This window comes from Leucoraja erinacea, chromosome 7 (genome assembly GCF_028641065.1).
Source record: "Leucoraja erinacea ecotype New England chromosome 7, Leri_hhj_1, whole genome shotgun sequence".
In the NCBI taxonomy this organism is placed as follows: domain Eukaryota; kingdom Metazoa; phylum Chordata; class Chondrichthyes; order Rajiformes; family Rajidae; genus Leucoraja; species Leucoraja erinaceus.
Genome location: NC_073383.1, coordinates 74,009,968 through 74,028,523, shown reverse-complemented (window position 1 = coordinate 74,028,523; position 18,556 = coordinate 74,009,968). Strand labels below are relative to the sequence as shown.

Genomic DNA, 18,556 nt, shown 5'->3' with positions numbered 1-18,556 from the left:
GTTGACCTTAGCAACAAAGTCCAAATCAGTAAAAAAACGGGGACACAAATAAATGCACCTCCCTAATCCCCTTCTCCCCGCTCACCTGCTTCAAAACATTTAACCTGCCATGGCCTGCCTCACACACCACAGGACATCCCCCCTCTTGACCTGCTCTTGAAGGAACAGTGTGAGCGAAATGAATGTTAATGCCTGATATATTTTGTAGACATTACGGGAGCAATTTGAGCAAAACGTATTCCTTCAAAAATGTACTTCCCCATTAAATATCCATTTGCAACTGAGAGTATATGTGTCTTGCAACTCTGGGAAATGTTCAGCTCATTAACAGCGGTTTTGCATCTGAATAAATTGCCCAACAGGGGAGGTACACAGTGGTATGGTGTTGATTCTGTCCACTTGACATGATCTTCAATTGATATCATACAGCTTTGATATTCACCGTGATTAGTGTGAAATGTTGAGAATTGTGTTGGGGAATTTTGGCCGTGGCTACATCACCTCAACTCCACTTTTTGATTTATGATAATCATTTTTTAAGGTCTAAAGATCATTGGGGTGGGGGGGGGGGGGGGGAGGGGGGGGGGGGGGGGGGGGGGGGGGGGGGGGGGCAGAAATCGAGGAATGAGCAGCTTTACCCTTCATGGGAGTGACTTGATTACTGAATCACTGATGTATTTACGCACCGGAAGTTGGAGATTCATTTATATACGTTGCAGCTGTTCACTGTTGAGAATCCTTTCATTGTTTAAGGTTTAACCGTGACAATTTTCTATCAGTGGTGGGTTGAACGAAGAGAAATGAACACTGGGGAAATGACCACTGGGGCGGTCTGATTCAATTTTTAGTTTGGTTTAGTTTAGTTTCGAGATACAGCGCGGAAACAGGCCCTTCGACCCACCGAGTCCGCACACACCAGCGATCCTTGCACATCAACACTATCCTTAACACATGAGGGACAATTTTTATTTATACCAAGCTAGTTAACCGACAAACCAATATGTCTTTGTTGTGTGGGAAGAAACATCTTGGCGGAAACCCACGCAGGTGATGGGGAGAAGGTAGAAATTCCGTATTGAATCTGGGTCTCTGGTGCTGTAAGGCAGCAACTCTACCGCTGTGCCACTATGCCCCCACTTCATCTCCACTCACTGGTGGATAAACCTTCCCCTCTCTTACCCTTTCAGTATTGGCCTGGATAGAGTGGATGTGCAGAGGATGTTTCCACTTCTGGGAGAGTCAAGGACCAGAGGTCGTAGCCTCAGAATAGAAGGATGTTCCATTAGGAAGGAGATGAGGAGGGATTTCTTTAATCAGAGGGTGGTGAATCTGTGGAATTATTTGTCCCAGAAGGCTGTGGAGGCCAAGTCAGTGGTTATTTTTAAGGCAGAGATGGATAATTTAGTATAGGTGTCAGGGATTACGGGGAGAAGGCAGAAGAATGGGGTTAAGAGGGAAAGATAGATCAGCCATGATTTAATGGCGGAGTGGAGTTGATGGGCCGAATGGCCTGATAGGCATCCCCCCATTCAGATTATTGTTTCAACTCCCATCAATACCCATTCTATTCTCACTGACATCTTCCCAAGCAATCAGAGACGACACACACAAAATGCTGGAGTAACTCAGCGGGACAGGCAGCATCTCAGGAGAGATGGAATGGGTGACATTTCGGGTCGAGACCCTTCTTCAGTCCTGAGTCTGAAGAAGGGTCTCGACCTGAAACGTCACCCATTCCCTCTCTGCCTGTCCCGCTGAGTTACTCCAGCACTTTGTGTGTTACTTCGTTGTGTGTTATTTCGTTGTCTCTGTACTGTACACTGACAATGACAATTAAAATTGAATCTGAATCTGAATCTGAATCTGTACTTCTCCGATTGCTTTGTGTCTAAAATTCTAATATTGCCCAGTCCAACAAGATGTCAGCGACCCGAAAAATTAACCCTGTTCCTTTCTCATGTCTCATTATTCATTGTCTGCTTTTAGTATTAAACCTTGTATTATACAATACACAATGTGAAATGATACATTGTATGGTGCCTTTGAAATATCAAATTCCATGCCAGAGCTAATGGACTGTTTTTTGAAATGTAGATATTTTTGCACAAGCAAACGGAAAGCACTTAGTTCATAAGTTCACAAGTGATAGGGGAAGAATTAGGCCATTCGGCCCATCAAGTGTACTCCGCCATTCAATCATGGCTGATCTATCTTTCCCTCTTAACCCCATTCTCCAGCCTCCTGCGTAAATACCAACACCTGTACTAATCAAGAATCTGTATTTCTCTGACTTCAAAATATCCTTAAGACTTGGCCTCCACAGTTCATAGCTGGCATTTGCATCTCAAATAATGAAGGGGGTGGATGGGAAAGTGAGATAAGATAGAACCAGTGTGAACTAAACTAAACTAATGTGTTAGCTATTCCACAACAGACTTACCTATGAATCTTCAGAATTTAGTTTAAGTTTTAGCTGCACGGTGGCACAGCGGTAGAGTTGCTGCCTTACATAGAAACATAGAAAATAGGTGCAGGAGTAGGCCATTCAGCCCTTCGAGCCTGCACCGCCAATCAACATGATCATGGCTGATCATCCAACTCAGTATCCTGTACCTGCCTTCTCTCCATACCCCCTGATCCCTTTAGCCACAAGAGCCACATCTAACTCCCTCTTAAATATAGCCAATGAACTGGCCTCAACTACCCTCTGTGGCAGAGAGTTCCAGAGATTCACCACTCTCTGTGTGAAAAATGTTTTTCTCATCTCAGTCCTAAACAATTTCCATCTTAACCTTAAACTGTAACCCCTTGTTCTGGACTTCCTCAACATCGGGAACAATCTTCCTGCATCTAGCCTGTCCAACCCCTTAAGAATTTTGTAAGTTTCTATAAGATCCCCCCCCAATCTTCTAAATTCTAGCGAGTACAAGCCGAGTCTATCCAGTCTTTCTTCATATGAAAGTCCTGACATCCCAGGAATCAGTCTGGTGAACCTTGCAGCGCCAGAGACCCAGGTTCCATCCTGCTGTTTGTACGGAGTTTGTACGTTCTCCCCGTGACCTGCGTGGGTTTTCTCTGAGATCTTCGGTTTCCTCCCACACACCAAAGATGTACAAGTTTGTCGGTTAATTTGGCTGGTATGAAATGTAAATTGTCCCTCGTAGGTGTGCGTGTGTGATAGTGTCAGTATGTGGGGATCGCTGGTCGGTGCGGACTCGGTGGGCCGAAGGGCCTGTTTCCGTGCTGGATCGCTGAACTAGTCTCTTTACAAATGGTTAGTGGTGAATGCCTACTCATTTTAGCTGACATAATCATGAAAATAATGCACAAAGGTTGGGTGGGCCATCAAATGCCCATTGCCTAGGTGCAAATTTCAGTAGCAATGTGATATTTATTTTAAATGTGTGCCTGACATTTTAAATCGGAATGAAATGTGCAAATGCAGTGAATCAAAGTTTAAAGCCTCATTATACATGGAATCACTTTCACATTTTCTTATCTTTTTTTTTATGGCCACTTAATTAGAAGAGGAGATTGGGAAAAGAAAAAGGTAATCCAATAATGTGCAAAAGATAATAGAGCTCAGAGGGTGGGAGAAATAATGAAAAGCATTTGAACACAATTAACTCTTCCTGAGGTTTAATTTTCATCCTAAATGTACTCCATTTTATAAATGCACTTTAAAATGCAAACCATAACTTTTAATACATCAGTTTAGTTTTGTTTATTATTGTCACGTGTACCGAGGTACAGTTACTAATGCCCCTGTCCCACTTAGGAAACCTGAACGGAAACCTCTGGAGACTTTGTGCCCCAACCAAGGTTCCCGGAGGTTTTTGTCAGTCTCCCTACCTGCGTCCACTACCTGCAACCTCCGGCAACCACCTGCAACCTCTCGGGAACCGCACGGAAACCTGGGGTGGGGCGCAAAGTCTCCAGAGGTTTCCGTTCAGGTTTCCTAAGTGGGACATGGGCATTAAGTATTTTTTGCGTGCTGTTCAGTCCAGGAAACATGAGTGGTACGGTGGAGCAGCGCTGGAGTACAGCGCCAGAGATTCAGGTTCAATCCTGTTTGTACGGAGTTAGTACGTTCTCCCCGTGACCTGCGTGGGTTTTCTCTGGGTGCTCCAGTTTCCCCCCACAGTCCAAAGACATAAAGATGTACAGGTTTGTGGGCTAATTGGTTTCGGTAAAATTGCAAATTGGCCCTGGTGTGTGTGTGTGTGTGTGTAGGATAGTGTTAGTGGGCGGCACAGACTCGGTGGGCCGAAGGGCCTGTTTCCGCACTGTATCTCTAAACTAAACTCGAATAAAATTAAATGACGACGCAAGAATACAATCAAGCCATCCACAGTTCACAGATAAAGTAGAGAGGGTGTAACATTTAGAGTCATTGAGTGATAGTGTGGAAACAGGTCCTTCGGCCCAAATTGTACACACCGGCCAACAATGTCCCATCTACACTAGTCACACTTGCCTGCGCTTGGTCAATAACCTTCCAAACCTGTCCTATCCATGTACCTGTCCAACTGTTTCTTAAACAATGGGGTAGTCCCAGCCTCAACTAGCCCCCTGTGGCAGCTTGTTCCATACACCCACCACCCACTGCGAAAAAGTTACCCCTTGGATTCCTATTAAAACTTTTCCCCTTGAAAAAAAAAAATGAAAATGAAATGAAATGATTCAATTTATTGTCATTGTCAGTGTACAGTACAGAGACAACGAAATGCATTTTTAGCATCTCCCTTTCAAGGGAGACACAGGGCGTTGCGGTGTGCCCGCGCCTGCCGCCGTAACATTCCATTACAGGCAAAGGTGGGTGAAGTGTCTTGCCCAAGGACACAACGACAGTATGCACTCCAAGCGGGATTTGAACCGGCTACCCTCCGGTCGCCAGCCGAACTCTTAGCCCATTGTGCTATCTGTCGCCCTTCACCTTAAACCTATGTCCTCTAGCCTACATTACCCTACTTTGGGTAAAAGACTCTCTGTGCATCTACCCGATCTATTCCTCTCATGATTTTATACACCTCTATAAGATCACCCCTCATCCGCCTGCGCTCCATGGAATAGAGACACAGCCTACTCAACCTCTCCCTATTGCTCACACCCTCTAGTCCTGGTAACATCCTCATAAATCTTTTCTGAACCCTTTCAAGTGCAAGATATAACACTGAAGCCTGATGAAGTCTGATAACTTAAAGTCTAAAGATCTCCAATGAGGTTGATGAGAGGTCGGGACCGCATTCTAGCTGATGGGAAGGACCTGAGGTGTAACTTTTTCACACAATGAGTGGTGGGTGTATGGAACAAGATGCTGGCGGAGGTAGTTGAAGCAGGTACTGTCACAATGTTCTACACCATCTCCCAACCCCAAGTTTCAATTGCATTTTAGAGTCTTATAGCACAAAAAGAGGCCCTTCAGCCCAACTCATCCATGCCGAATAAGATGCCTCATCAGAAGCAGTACCAGCCAAAGGTTTCCTGTATGTCCCCTCTTTCTACTCACCCCTATCCCCTTCCACCCATATCCAACCTTCTGTCTTTGTTCTTGGTGCTCCCTACAATGGGTCCCCCTATGTTCTCGGCACCCCCCACCCCTCACAGTGGACCCCCCTTTGTTCTCGTTGATCCCCCTATGCCAGGACCCTCTTTGTTCTCTCAGAGGCCCCCAGGAGATATTGCAGGATCAGGATTACTGACCAAAAACAAATTGCAATCTCTTTGCTGTAAGGTGAAGATTCGTTGCAATTCATTGTGGCTTTATATAATGTGTACAGACAAATTAGACGTTTGTTATATAACTGTAGAAAAAAGTACTGGAGAAACTCAGCGGGTGCGGCAGCATCTATGGAGCGAAGGAAATAGGCAACGTTTCGGGCCGAAACCCCGCCACAGACTCAGACTATTTCCTTCGCTCTATAGATGCTGCCGCACCCGCTGAGTTTCTCCAGCACTTTTGTCTACCTTCGATTTTCCAGCAACTGCAGTTTCTTCTTAACCATATAACCATATAACCATATAACAATTACAGCACGGAAACAGGCCATCTCGGCCCTACAAGTCCGTGCCGACACAACTTTTTTTCCCTTAGTCCCACCTGCCTGCACTCATACCATAACCCTCCATTCCCTTCTCATCCATATGCCTATCCAATTTATTTTTAAATGATACCAATGAACCTGCCTCCACCACTTCCACTGGAAGCTCATTCCACACCGCTACCACTCTCTGAGTAAAGAAGTTCCCCCTCATGTTACCCCTAAAGTTCTGTCCCTTAATTCTGAAGTCATGTCCTCTTGTTTGAATCTTCCCTATTCTCAAAGGGAAAAGCTTGTCCACATCAACTCTGTCTATCCCTCTCATCATTTTAAAGACCTCTATCAAGTCCCCCATTAACCTTCTGCGCTCCAGAGAATAAATACCTAACTTATTCAACCTATCTCTGTAACTTAGTTGTTGAAACCCAGGCAACATTCTAGTAAATCTCCTCTGTATTCCCTATTTTGTTGACATCCTTCCTATAATTGGGCGACCAAAATTGTACACCATACTCCAGATTTGGTCTCACCAATGCCTTGTACAATTTTAACATTACATCCCAGCTTCTATACTCAATGCTCTGATTTATACAGGCTAGCATACCAAAAGCTTTCTTTACCACCCTATCTATATGAGATTCCACCTTCAAGGAACTATGCACGGTTATTCCCAGATCCCTCTGTTCAACTGTATTCTTCAATTCCCTACCATTTACCATGTACGTCCTATTTTGATTTGTCCTGCCAAGGTGTAGCACCTCACATTTATCAGCATTAAACTCCATCTGCCATCTTTCAGCCCATTTTTCCAAATGGCCTAAATCACTCTGTAGACTTTGGAAATCCTCTTCATTATCCACAACACCCCCTATCTTGGTATCATCTGCATACTTACTAATCCAATTTACCACACCTTCATCCAGATCATTGATGTACATGACAAACAACAAAGGACCCAACACAGATCCCTGAGACACCCCACTAGTCACCTGCCTCCAACCCGATAAACAGCCATTCACCATTACCCTCTGGCTTCTCCCATTCAGCCACTGTTGAATCCATCTTGCTATTCCTGCATTTACACCCAACAGTTGAACCTTCTTAACCAACCTTCCATGAGGAACCTTGTCAAAGGCCTTACTAAAGTCCATATAAACATGTTATATAATTGTAATTGCATATCAGAGGGCTCTTAATAATCAGGATATAATAAGATCCAAATTTTTTCTAGTCATTTTTAAATTTAGTTTTGAGATACACTATCCTACACACATTTACACCAAGCCAATCAACCTACAAACGTGTATGTCTTTAGAGTGTGGGAGGAAACCAGAGCACCTGGCGAAAACCCACACAGGTCAAAGAGAGACAGCTTCGTACAGACAGCACCCGTAGTCAGGATCGAACCCGGGTCTCTGGTGCTGTAAGGCAGCAACACTACCGCTGCGCCATCGTGCCGCCCTTAAACAGCCGACACTATTCATTGGGATAACTATAAAATGGATCTTATTACACCCCAATATGTTCTCCTACATCACAATTCAATGAATCCCTGACCATAATTCTGTCAAATAGACAAATATATGGAAGCAAACCTTTAAGAGAAAAGATTAAAAAGGAGGAATGTAAAAGAAAGATGATAATTGAAAAAAGGTTAGAAAAAGAACAAATATCAGCTTTCATGTAAGAAAAAAACCCGTCAGAACATATGAGTTTTGGTTCTTAAAATAAACGCATTTAAAGTGAAAATTGAAGCAGTCTTGTACAACATTAATTCTGAACAAATTCAAGTTTGGCAAAGCAGCACTAGTTACTGCTCAAACAATGGTATCTCAAATGAATATATTACAGACTTTACAAAAAGGGAAAGAGGAGAAATTTGTTGTTAATGAATTAACTCTTTCATTTTCAGTGTCTTTAATCACTACTACCTCAGTTTAGTTTAGTTTAGTTTCGATATGCAGTGCGGAAACAGACCCTACGGCCCACTGAGTCCACAATGACCATCAATCCCAGCACATTAACACTATCCTACACACACACGGGACAATTGACAATTTTGTTACCAAAGCAGATTAACCTACAAACGTCTTTGGAGTGTGGGACGAAACTGGTGCATCCGGGGAAAACACACACAGGTCATGGGGAGAAGGCACAAACTCCGTACAGACAGCGTGGTCAGGATCGAACCCGGGTCTCTGGCGCTGTGAGGCAGCAACTCTACCTCTGCGCCACCATGTGGCCCCAAGGGCAAAGGGCGAGGCCCTTCGCCTCAAGGCAAAGGAAATTTTTAATTTTCTTTCCTGTGTAGGAAATAGTTGGAAAAGATGGTTCAAATGTCAACATTTGAGGGAATTTGAATGAATCAGTCAGACAGCGGAGAAACTAGCATTTATAATGCAACTCATCCATGCCGACCAAGATGCCGCATCTAAAGTTGTGTATTTGCCTGCATTTACTCCATATCCCTCTAAGCCTTTCCTATCCATACTGTTTTATTAACAACTTCTCTTTTGAAAAGCAAGGAGAGGGAAGAATTACATTTCATGTTTTTCTTCACTCCTTACAAAGCTACAGTATGTACGACAGTGATCGCAACTTCTACTGAAGTGAGGGTGGCTGTTGGCTCGCTAGGAGCTCATCCGCTCTTTGACAGGTCCTGTTTTTGGTCCTGCTCGGGGTCCACAGCCCCCTCCTCACCTGGCAAACCAGGTGGAGGAGACGGTTTAGTCGCTGACTATCTGACCATGTAGCAGGTAGCACGGGATTAGATGGTACCCGTGGCGGTGGGAACTCACCCCGACCTGATCTTCTGAGGCTATCCATATAAACACAATCATAACACCAATTGTCTTTTAAATGTTGTTATAGTGCCTGCCTCAACTGCCTCCTCTGTCAGATCAAAGATGGACACAAAAAGCTGGAGTAACTCAGTGGGCCAGGCAGCATCTCTGGAGCAAAGGAATAGGTCACGTTTCGTGTCGAGACCTTTTCGCCATTCCTTGAGTGAAAAAGGTTGCCCCAAGCTTTCTCTCCCCTTCTGCGCTCCACATTCAGTCTGAAGAAGGGTCGCCACCTGTAACGTCACATACCCGTGTTCCCCAGAGATGCTGCCTGACCCGCTGAGTTACTCCAATACTTTCCTTGTGCTGAGTTACAGCCGGTTGCCCTCAGGACGCCATTGCTGTGTGTTGAATGATTTTATGTACTGTGAGGATTAAGGACTGGTCATAACCTGATCCCTGAGGGATATCAGGGTAGGCTGAATGAACCCCAGTGAATAGAGTTACAAAATCGTAAGAAGAATAGGTCATGAGGTCATAAGTAACAGAAACAGAATTAGGTCATTCTGCCCATTAAGTCTACTCTGCCATTCAATCATGGCTGATCTATCTCTCCATTCAAACCCCATTCTCCTGCCTTCTCCCCATAATCCCTGACACCTATACTAATCAAGAATCTATCTACCTGTGCCTTAAAAATAGCCATTGATGACCTCCATAGCCTTCTGTGGCAAAGAGTTCCGCAGATTCACCACCCTCTGACTGAAAAAATGTTTCCTCATCTCCTTCCTAAAGGAACATCCTTTAATGCTGAGGCTATGACCTCTAGTCCGAGACTCTCCCACTAGTGGAAACATCCTCTCTGCATCCACTCTATCCAAGCCTTTCACTATTTGGTAAGTTTCAATAAAGTTCCCCCTCATCCTTCCAAACTCCAGCGAGTGCAGGTCCAGTGCAGTGAAATGCTCATCGTATGTTAATCAACTCTTTCCTGGGATCATTCTTGTAAACCTCCTCTGGACCCTCTCCAGAGCCAGCTCTTTCCAGAGCCCAAAATTGCTCACAATACTCCAAATGGCCTGAGCAGATCGGGTAGACGCACAGAGTCTCTTGCCCGGAGTAAGGGAATCGAGTACCAGAGGACCTAGGTTGAAGGAAAGGGGGAAAATATTGATCAGGAAGCTGAGGTGTAAGTTTTTTTACACAAAGGGTGGTGGGTGTATGGAACGAGCGAGCTGTCGGAGGAGGTGGACGAGTCTGGTACAATTGCTATATCTAAGTTTAGAGGAGTATGGACCAAAACGCAAGCAGGTGAGACTCATATAGTTGGGGCATGATGGTCGGCATGGGCAAGTTGGGCCGAAGAGCCTACTTCCACACTGTATGACTCTAAAGAGCAGAAACATAAAGGGGCTGTCCCACTTGGGTGAACTAATTGGCGAGTTTAGAAGAGATTTAATAACATGACATGTTGAAGACCTCCTTCGACAATTTAGAAGGCCTCCATCGACTTCCTTCGATATGTTGAAGACCAGTTTCGACTGGCTATGACTAGATATGACTAACTTTGGGAAAATTGGACACTGAATAGTGGAGAGTGAAGACGACCTCCTTCGATCTCCTTTGACCTCCCTTCGACTCTGATGAAGACTATCTACGACTATCTTCGACTACCCTCGATCACCTACGACTGACATGCCGACCTACTACAACCTACTACGACTTACTACGACCCTACGACTAAACCTACGTAAAAAAAGTATCGATTTTTTCCATGACAACCTTTTTTACTCGCGGGCATTTTTTAACGTATTGAAGAAAACGCCGCGACCTAGCTGAGGCCTTGAGTACGCGGAGACCACTCTCGAGCATGAAGGAGAGTTACGAGGACCTCCTACGACCTCGTGTCGACCATGCTGCGAGTATGAGTCGAGGGCAAACTCACCAGAACTCGCGGATTAGGTCGCCCAAGTGGGACAGCCTCTAAATACTTGCAGCCTTGCCATTTCTAAACACATCCTGCTGAAACACTCACGGAAAAGATTCAATAAAATGTAAATTCTGGACCTAAAAAGTGCACCTTGTTTTATGAATGTCAAAGATATTGAAATAACAAATATTCCTTCAGGGAAAAAAACAAAATAATGTTAAATTAGTCGGGCAGAATTGTTTTGCGTGTATTTTCTCAATTGGATTTTAAATGCTGAGTGCAATTGTGGAATGCAAAAGATATTTTTGTAAGTACAATGACCATCCTACCTCAACCAGAGAGCAGTGCTCAACTACTATCTACCTCATCGGTGACCCTCGGACTATGCTTGATTAGACTTTGCCGGCTTTATCTTGCACTAAATGTTAATTCCTTATGTACTGTATCTATACTGTAAATAGCTGTAAATAGCATGTATTGTTTTTCCACTGACTGCATATATAAAAAAGCCTTTCACTGTACCTTGGTTCACTGGACAATAAACAAAAGTGTAACTGTAACTAGTTTAATTTATTGTCACGCGTACCGAGGTACAGTGAAAACCTTTTGTTGCGTGCTAACTAGTCAGCGGAAAGACAATACATGATTACAATCAAGCCATCCACAGTGTTCAAATACATGATAAAGGGAATAACATGAGTAATGGTTAAAGCCAGTAAAGTCTGATCAAAGATAGTCTGAGGGTCTCCAATGAGGTAGATGGTAGCTTAGGACTGCTCTCTAGTTGTTGGTAGGATGGTTCAGTTGCCTGAACCTTCCTTTTTGCCTTCCGATCAAACATACTTAACCACCCATCTTTGTATCATCAGTAAATTTGTCTGCAATATTCTCAGCCCTTTCATCTACATCATGCATATGGATTGTAAATGACTGTACTCCCAGCAATGATCCATGCAGCACGTTACTGTAGTCAATCTTTTTCACTGGAGTGTATAAAGTTCATGGATGACCTTATAGAGGCATAAAATAAAAACCAGGGGGAGGACACGTGAGGTGGACAGTCACTGGCTTTCTCCAAGGGGAGGGGAGTGTAAAACTAGAGGCCATAAACTTAAAGTGGGAGGGGAAAGATTGACAAGGGAAGAAAGGTCAAGACCAGAAACATCACCAAGGATGCTGAGATAGGGATAGGGTTTCCACACAGACCACCAGGGGCGCCGGGGAGATGGCCAGCTCTGCCGGCAGTCTGTTCGTTTTTTTCATCTTTTTGTATTTTAGTATTTGTTAAAAGTTTGATTCGTTAAAAATGTTCAATTTATTGTCATTTGTAATACAGACTTCGAAATGCTTGTTTTATCTGGGGGGGCGTCGGGGGTGCCCCGCCGTACATTCGGGGGGGTGAAGTGTCTTTATTTTATGCACTCAGGGGATTTGAACCTACCTTCCCGCCAGCCGAGAGCCCATGTGATCTCAATTTTCGGTGGGGGGGGGGGGGAAGCTGCAACTTTCTTTTTTCAGGTTCCTACCTTCCCGGAGATGTGATCAATTTTCGGAGCTGACAACCCCCCCCCCCCCCCCCCCCCCCGATGTGGGAGCTGAACGCCTCGATGTGGAGGGCCTGAACGCCACCGGCTACGGGAGTTAAGATCATCCTCGAGGCCCCCGACCAAGGAAGAACACAAGGGAAGGACTTGAACTTTATTTCGCCTTCCATCACAGCGAGGAATGTGTACGAGTCACTGCGGTGGATGTTCATGTTAAAATGTGTTTTTGAGCAATCTGTTGCTTTGTTTATCTGTATGACTGAGCTGGCTAGTGAAATTCCTCCTATGTTGCAAAACATACTTGGCGAATACAATCTGATTCTCTCCATTCTGACACCACAAGGGAGCAAATATTGCCAATGGCAGAGAGTTCCAGAGATTCACCACTTCTGGAAAAAAGTTCTTCTCAACCCCTTTATCCAGAGGAGTCCTGTGGGGCATCTAGCCTGGGTACAACTACAAATTCTAGAGAGTATAAACTTGAAGAAATCCAGTCTTTCTTCATAAGACATTTACACCCAGGTCACATCTCTGACAGGCAAAATGGTTGAGGGGGATATGGGTGGGGAGCAGTGCAGGCAAAGGAGTCTGGACTAGCTTAGATAGACATGGACAGGAAAGGTTGATCAGCATGGACCAGTTGGACTGAAGGGCCTGTTTCCACGTTATTTCATCCAAAAACTGCATATTTACCCTAATTTCCTATTTACCCTGTGTTACTTTGCCTGTACATCACCTTAAATATCAATGCCCGGACATTGACCAGGGCACACAGCATAAGTGGAGACCCACAGCCATCAGGCTGTGGGTCTCCACTTATGCTGTGTGCCCTGGGGATTCTCACATGCCGCTGTGGTGGCTGTTTAAGTTTTTGAGTTTAATTTTTATGTGGTTATGTAATCTTGTTGTTCTTTCGTATGACTGTTTGGCAAGTCAAATTCCTTGGCTAATAAATTAATTACAAAAACCGACGATAGGCTCAGAAAGCTGCAGTAGCTCAACGGGTCAGACAGCATCTCTGGAGAAAAGGAATAGGTGATGTTTCCTATTCATCGTTCCCTATTCCCTTTCTCCAGAGATGCTGACTGACCCGCTGAGTTACTCCAGTTTTTTTGTGTCTAGATACAATGTTCATGATCATAAGGTCATAAGGAGTAGCTGTAGAATTGGACCATTCGGCCCATCAAGTCTACTCCGCCATTCAATCATGGCTGATCTATCTCTTCCTCCTAACCCCAATCTCCTACCTTCTCCTCATAACCTCTGACACCTGTACTAATCAAGAATCTATCTATCTCTGCCTTAAAAATATCCACTGACTTGGCCTCCACAGCCTTCTGTGGCAAAGAATTCCATAGATTCACATCTCCTCATCTCCTTCCTAAAATAACGTCCTGAACATCGGACCGCCCGTAGCGGCAACTGCGGAGGGCTTGGGGAGGCCCTGACTACGGGGAATAGTGGAGGAAGAAGACTGACTTTGGTGCCTTCCCACACAGTGGGGAACTTTGATTCTGCTGTGTGTGGATGTTTAATGTCAAACCCTATAGTGTGTTGTGTCCTGTTGATTTTTATTGTATGGCTGTATGGAAATTCATTTCACTGTGCCATCACGCACACGTGACAATTAAATCTATCTATCTCTTTAATTCTGAGGCTATGACTCTAGTCCTAAATTCTCCCACTAGTGGAAACATCCTGTCCACATCCACTCTATCCAAGCCTTTCAATATTCTATGTTCCAATGAGGTTCCTCCTCGTTCTTCGAAACCCCAGCGTGTACAGGCCCAGTGCCGACAAACATTCATCATTGGTTACCCTACTCATTCCTGGGATCATTCTTAAAAATCTTCTCTGGACCCTCTCCAGAGCCAGCACATCCTTCCGCAGGTATGGTGCCAAAATTGCTCACAATATTCCAAATCCAGCCTTACCGGCACCTTACAGATCCTCAGCATTACATCCCTGTTTCTGTATACAAGCCCTCGTGAAATAAATGCTCGTGATCCTCACCCACAAGATTCCGTACCCACAGTAATCTGTCTGATCAATTAACCATATAACCATATTAACCATATTAACCATATAATTGGCCACAAACTTTATCTCCCTCTTCATCCGTCCAACCTTCCCTTGATGTGTTTATGTGGCAGTACCTGCAAATGAAAGTGCCGTGGTCACAGCTATTGGTTCCGTCATCATTGAAGATTGGCAGTCAGATTCGACCAGGTCCCCTTTAATGGTCACTGGGGCAGAGGTGAAGTGCCGTAGTCCCACCTTTAGTGGTGCGATCCAATTGAACTGAACTGAAGAGAGGCAGCCAACAAAACCCTGTGTATTTGCGTTCAGTATCTCCTGGTCAAGACGGGCAGTATCTGAAAAAACGGGAAGAACACAGGAGCATTAACTGAGTAGAGACACACCAAAAAAGCCAGAGTGACTCAGCGGGACAGGCAGCATCTGTGGAGAGAAGGAATAGGTGACGTTTCGGGTCGAGACCATTCTTCAGACTGAGAGTTAGGCAAATTCTTGCTATTGAGGGAGTGCAGCGTAGGTTCACTAGGTTAATTCCCGGGATGGCGGGACTGTCATATGTTGATGGAATGGAGCGGCTGGGCTTGTATACTCTGGAATTTAGAAGGATGAGAGAGTATCTTATTGAAACATATAAGATTATGGACATGCTAGAGGCAGGAAACATGTTCCCAATGTTGGGGGAGTCCAGAGGCAGGGGCCACAGTTTAACAATAAGGGGTAAACGGAGATGAGGAAAAACTTTTTCACACAGAGAGTTGTGAGTCTGTGGAATTCTCTGCCTCAGAGGGCGTTGGAGGCTGGTTCTCTGGATGCTTTCAAGAGAGAGCTAGACCGAGCTCTCAAAGACAGTGGAGTCAAGGGGTATGGGGAGATGGCAGGAACGGGGTACTGATTGTGGATGATCAGCCATAATCACATTGAATGGCGGTGTTAGCTCCAGGGGCCGAATGGCCTACTCCTGCACCTATTGTCTATTGGAAGGGAAACGAGAGACATAGAGGTGATACAGAGAGACATAGAACGTATGAAGGAAAGATATGCAAAAGAGGAACAATGATACAGGAGGCGGGCCATTGTTAGCTGTGGGTGAGGTGAAAACGAGTTGTAGACAATGACACTCAAAAAGACGACTTTGAAGCTGGTACAACCCGTGTCGGGGAGGGATGGAGAGAGACGGGTATGGCGAAAGTTGAAGTTGGTGAGATCAATATCATACCGCTGGGTTGTAAGCTGCCCAAGCTAGATATGAACTGAGTGTGTTGGATAGAAGCTGGGGAACACGAAAAAATCATCATTATAATACAAATGAAGATATTGATCCCAGCTACTACTGGAGCAGTCCCATCAGTTCTATTCCATCTCAGACTACTCCTCCTGTAGCCCGGCAACTTATTACCCCAACGGTCTATGCAACCCCCACCCCCTCCCGACCTTTGAATAATTTGCTATTTACCTACACTGGGCCAAATGGTAATCATGTATTGTCTTCCTGCTGACTTGGATAGCACGCAACAAAAGTTTTTCACTGTGCCTCGGTACACGTGACAATAACCTAAACTGAATTAACTCCCCAACACAACGTTATTGCTCCCTAATAGTGAGGGCACGGTGGCGCAGTGGCACAGGCCCAGAGACCCGGGTTCAATCCTGAATGCGGGCGCTGTCTGTACGAAGTTTGTACGTTCTCTCCGTGATCTGCGTGGGTTTTTCTTCGGGAGCTCCGGTTTCCTCCCGCACTCCAAAGTCGTACAGGTTTGTATGTTAATTGCCGGGTTAATTGCAAAATTGTAAATTGTCCCTCGTGTGTGTAGGATGGTGCGAGTGTGCGGGGATCGCTGGTCCGCGCAGACTCGGTGGGCCGAAGGGCCTGTTTCCATTCTGTATCTCCAAACACTTTTGGGGTATAGCAGGAAGCCAGAGTACCAAATGGAAACCTGTTTAGACACTGGGATGACAAACAAACTCCACACAGATAGCTCTCAAGGTTAGGATCGAAAGCAGACCCTTGAAGCACCAATGCTAATTGAGACACCGTTGTGCTCTCAACTGGGAGATTCCTTTGCATTTAATGCCATTTTAAGATTATTTGATGCATGTGCTTAGCTAAAATATTACAGCAGGATGGAGAAATGTTTCAATGATGATGGATGTTACCTCAGCTCGAGATGTTATATTCCACCCAGTAACAACATTGCAAGATGGAGACAACAACGACTGCAGATGCTTGGATTTTGAACAAAAGACAAACCACTGGTGGAATTCAATGAGTCAGGCAGCTACTGGAGAGGAAAATGGACAGCAAATTTGGTTTGAAACTTCCATCAGACTGAAGAAGGGTCTTGGCCCGAAACGTCACCCATTCTTTAATCCCCTTTTCACGGTGCGACTTGACGCAAGAGGTAACCAGAGTTTGACATCGTGGGAACCTCGTGCGGTAACAGTACGGCATTCGTGGACCACCGTGGCGCTAACGGCAGGTAATCGTGTACCTTGGGTACTCGGGAGAAAATTCAAACATGTTTGAATTTGTCCAAGAGTGTCTTGTACACTTGTGGTTGAGCATTGCAACATTTTATGAACGAAGTGTCCCGTGCGATATCCGTAGTAACTCTTGCGGTCACCGTGGGAACTCCTGCCAACGGTGAACCCGGAAGTTGGATAGAGTGAATCCAGCCAGTTTGCTATTTACATACAAATCTAATAAAACTAGCTAAGCATTTCATTAATGTCAGTGTGTCTCTTTTTGTCTGAAAGCAGTTTCTAACTGGAGGAACTCCGCGGGCCAGGCAGCATCTACGGAGGGAAATTGACAGGCGAGCCTTTCCTCAGGCTGCCTTATCTCTCTACCCCCCCAACTCCCACCCACACACACAAATGCTGGAGAAACTCAGCGGGTGCAGCAGCATCTATGGAACGAAGGAAATAGGCAACGTTTCGGCCCGAAAAGTTGCTTATTTCTTGTGTATGTTTCGGAAGGAACAGCAGATGCCGGTTTAAAGATAATGAGTTCGACGGCAGTCAGCATCTTTGGGGAGAAGGAATGTGTGACATTTCGGGTCGAGACCCTTCTGATATGCTGCTTGTCCCGCTGAGCTACATGTTGTGTCTATCTTCGTTTTAATCCAGCATCTGCAGTTCCTTCCTGGCCGAACCCGATTGAAAAAGATGAGAGGCTGGGCGATAGAAATCATTAAATGAATTAAATAACTAGATACCTGTCTAATCGTATCTACGGGATTGAACAGGCTAGATGGAGGAAGAATGTTCCCGATGTTGGGTGAGTCCAGAACCAGGGTCCCAGTTTTACAGTCTACCGTGGGAACTCTTTAATTAAAGCGGGAACCCTTCAGTTTCCCAGGGGGTCGGGATGGGACGGGAGTTGGGAGGGAAAGGTGGGGGAGTCGAGGGAGAGGAGGGGGAGACAGATGGGGGTGACTTCATTTACTGGCGGTGGGTGTCTGTCACTGAACCAGGCAGGTAAGATTTTGCATCCACCTTGTATGTGCGTCTCTCTCTCTCTCTCTCTCTCTCTCTCTCTCTCTCTCTCTCTCTCTCTCTCCCTCCCTCTCACACAGGCATGAATGGAGGAACTCCGCGGGCCAGGCAGCATTTACGGAGGGAAATGGACAGGCGACCCATTCTTCAGGCTGCCTTATGTCTCCCTCCCCCCCCCAACTCCCACCCACACACGCGAATGCTGGAGAAACTCAGCGGGTGCAGCAGCATCTATGGAACAAAGGAAATAGACAACGTTTCGGCCCCGCTGCACCCGCTGAGTTTCTCCAGCATTCGTGTGTGTGGGTGGGAGTTGGGGTGAGGGGGGGGGGGGGGAGATACATAAGGCAGCCTGAAGAATGGGTCGCTGTCCATTTCCCTCCGTAGATGCTGCCTGGCCCGTGGAGTTCATCCATTCATGCCTGTGTGAGAGAGAGGGAGGGAGAGAGAGAGAGAGAGAGAGAGACAGGCAGTCCTGGTCAGTCCTTTGAAGATAGACACCAGTTGCTTGGAGCAACTCAGCGGGACAGGCAGCATCTCTGGAGAGAAGGAACGGGTGGCGTTTCGGGCTGAAAGTTCCTTCAGACTGAAAGTTTCACCTCTCAGTAGATCATAAAATAACACAATCATCACGGTCAATGTGAGATAAGTCTTTATTCATATTTGACAAAATAAAAAGATGACTTCTTGCACATATTGAGAGAAGGTGCATCACACCAAACAACA

General features: G+C 45.4%; 1 protein-coding gene across 1 annotated transcript in view; it reads right to left on the bottom strand.

The window, feature by feature from the left end:
- Nucleotides 1–18,556, bottom strand: part of LOC129699107 (contactin-associated protein-like 5) — a 1,038,064-nt gene that overhangs the window by 20,875 nt on the left and 998,633 nt on the right. Inside the window, exon 22 of the mRNA XM_055638766.1 lies at nucleotides 14,455–14,673. Coding sequence (XP_055494741.1) covers nucleotides 14,455–14,673 — 219 coding nt within the window. The remainder of the gene's footprint in view (nucleotides 1–14,454; nucleotides 14,674–18,556) is intronic.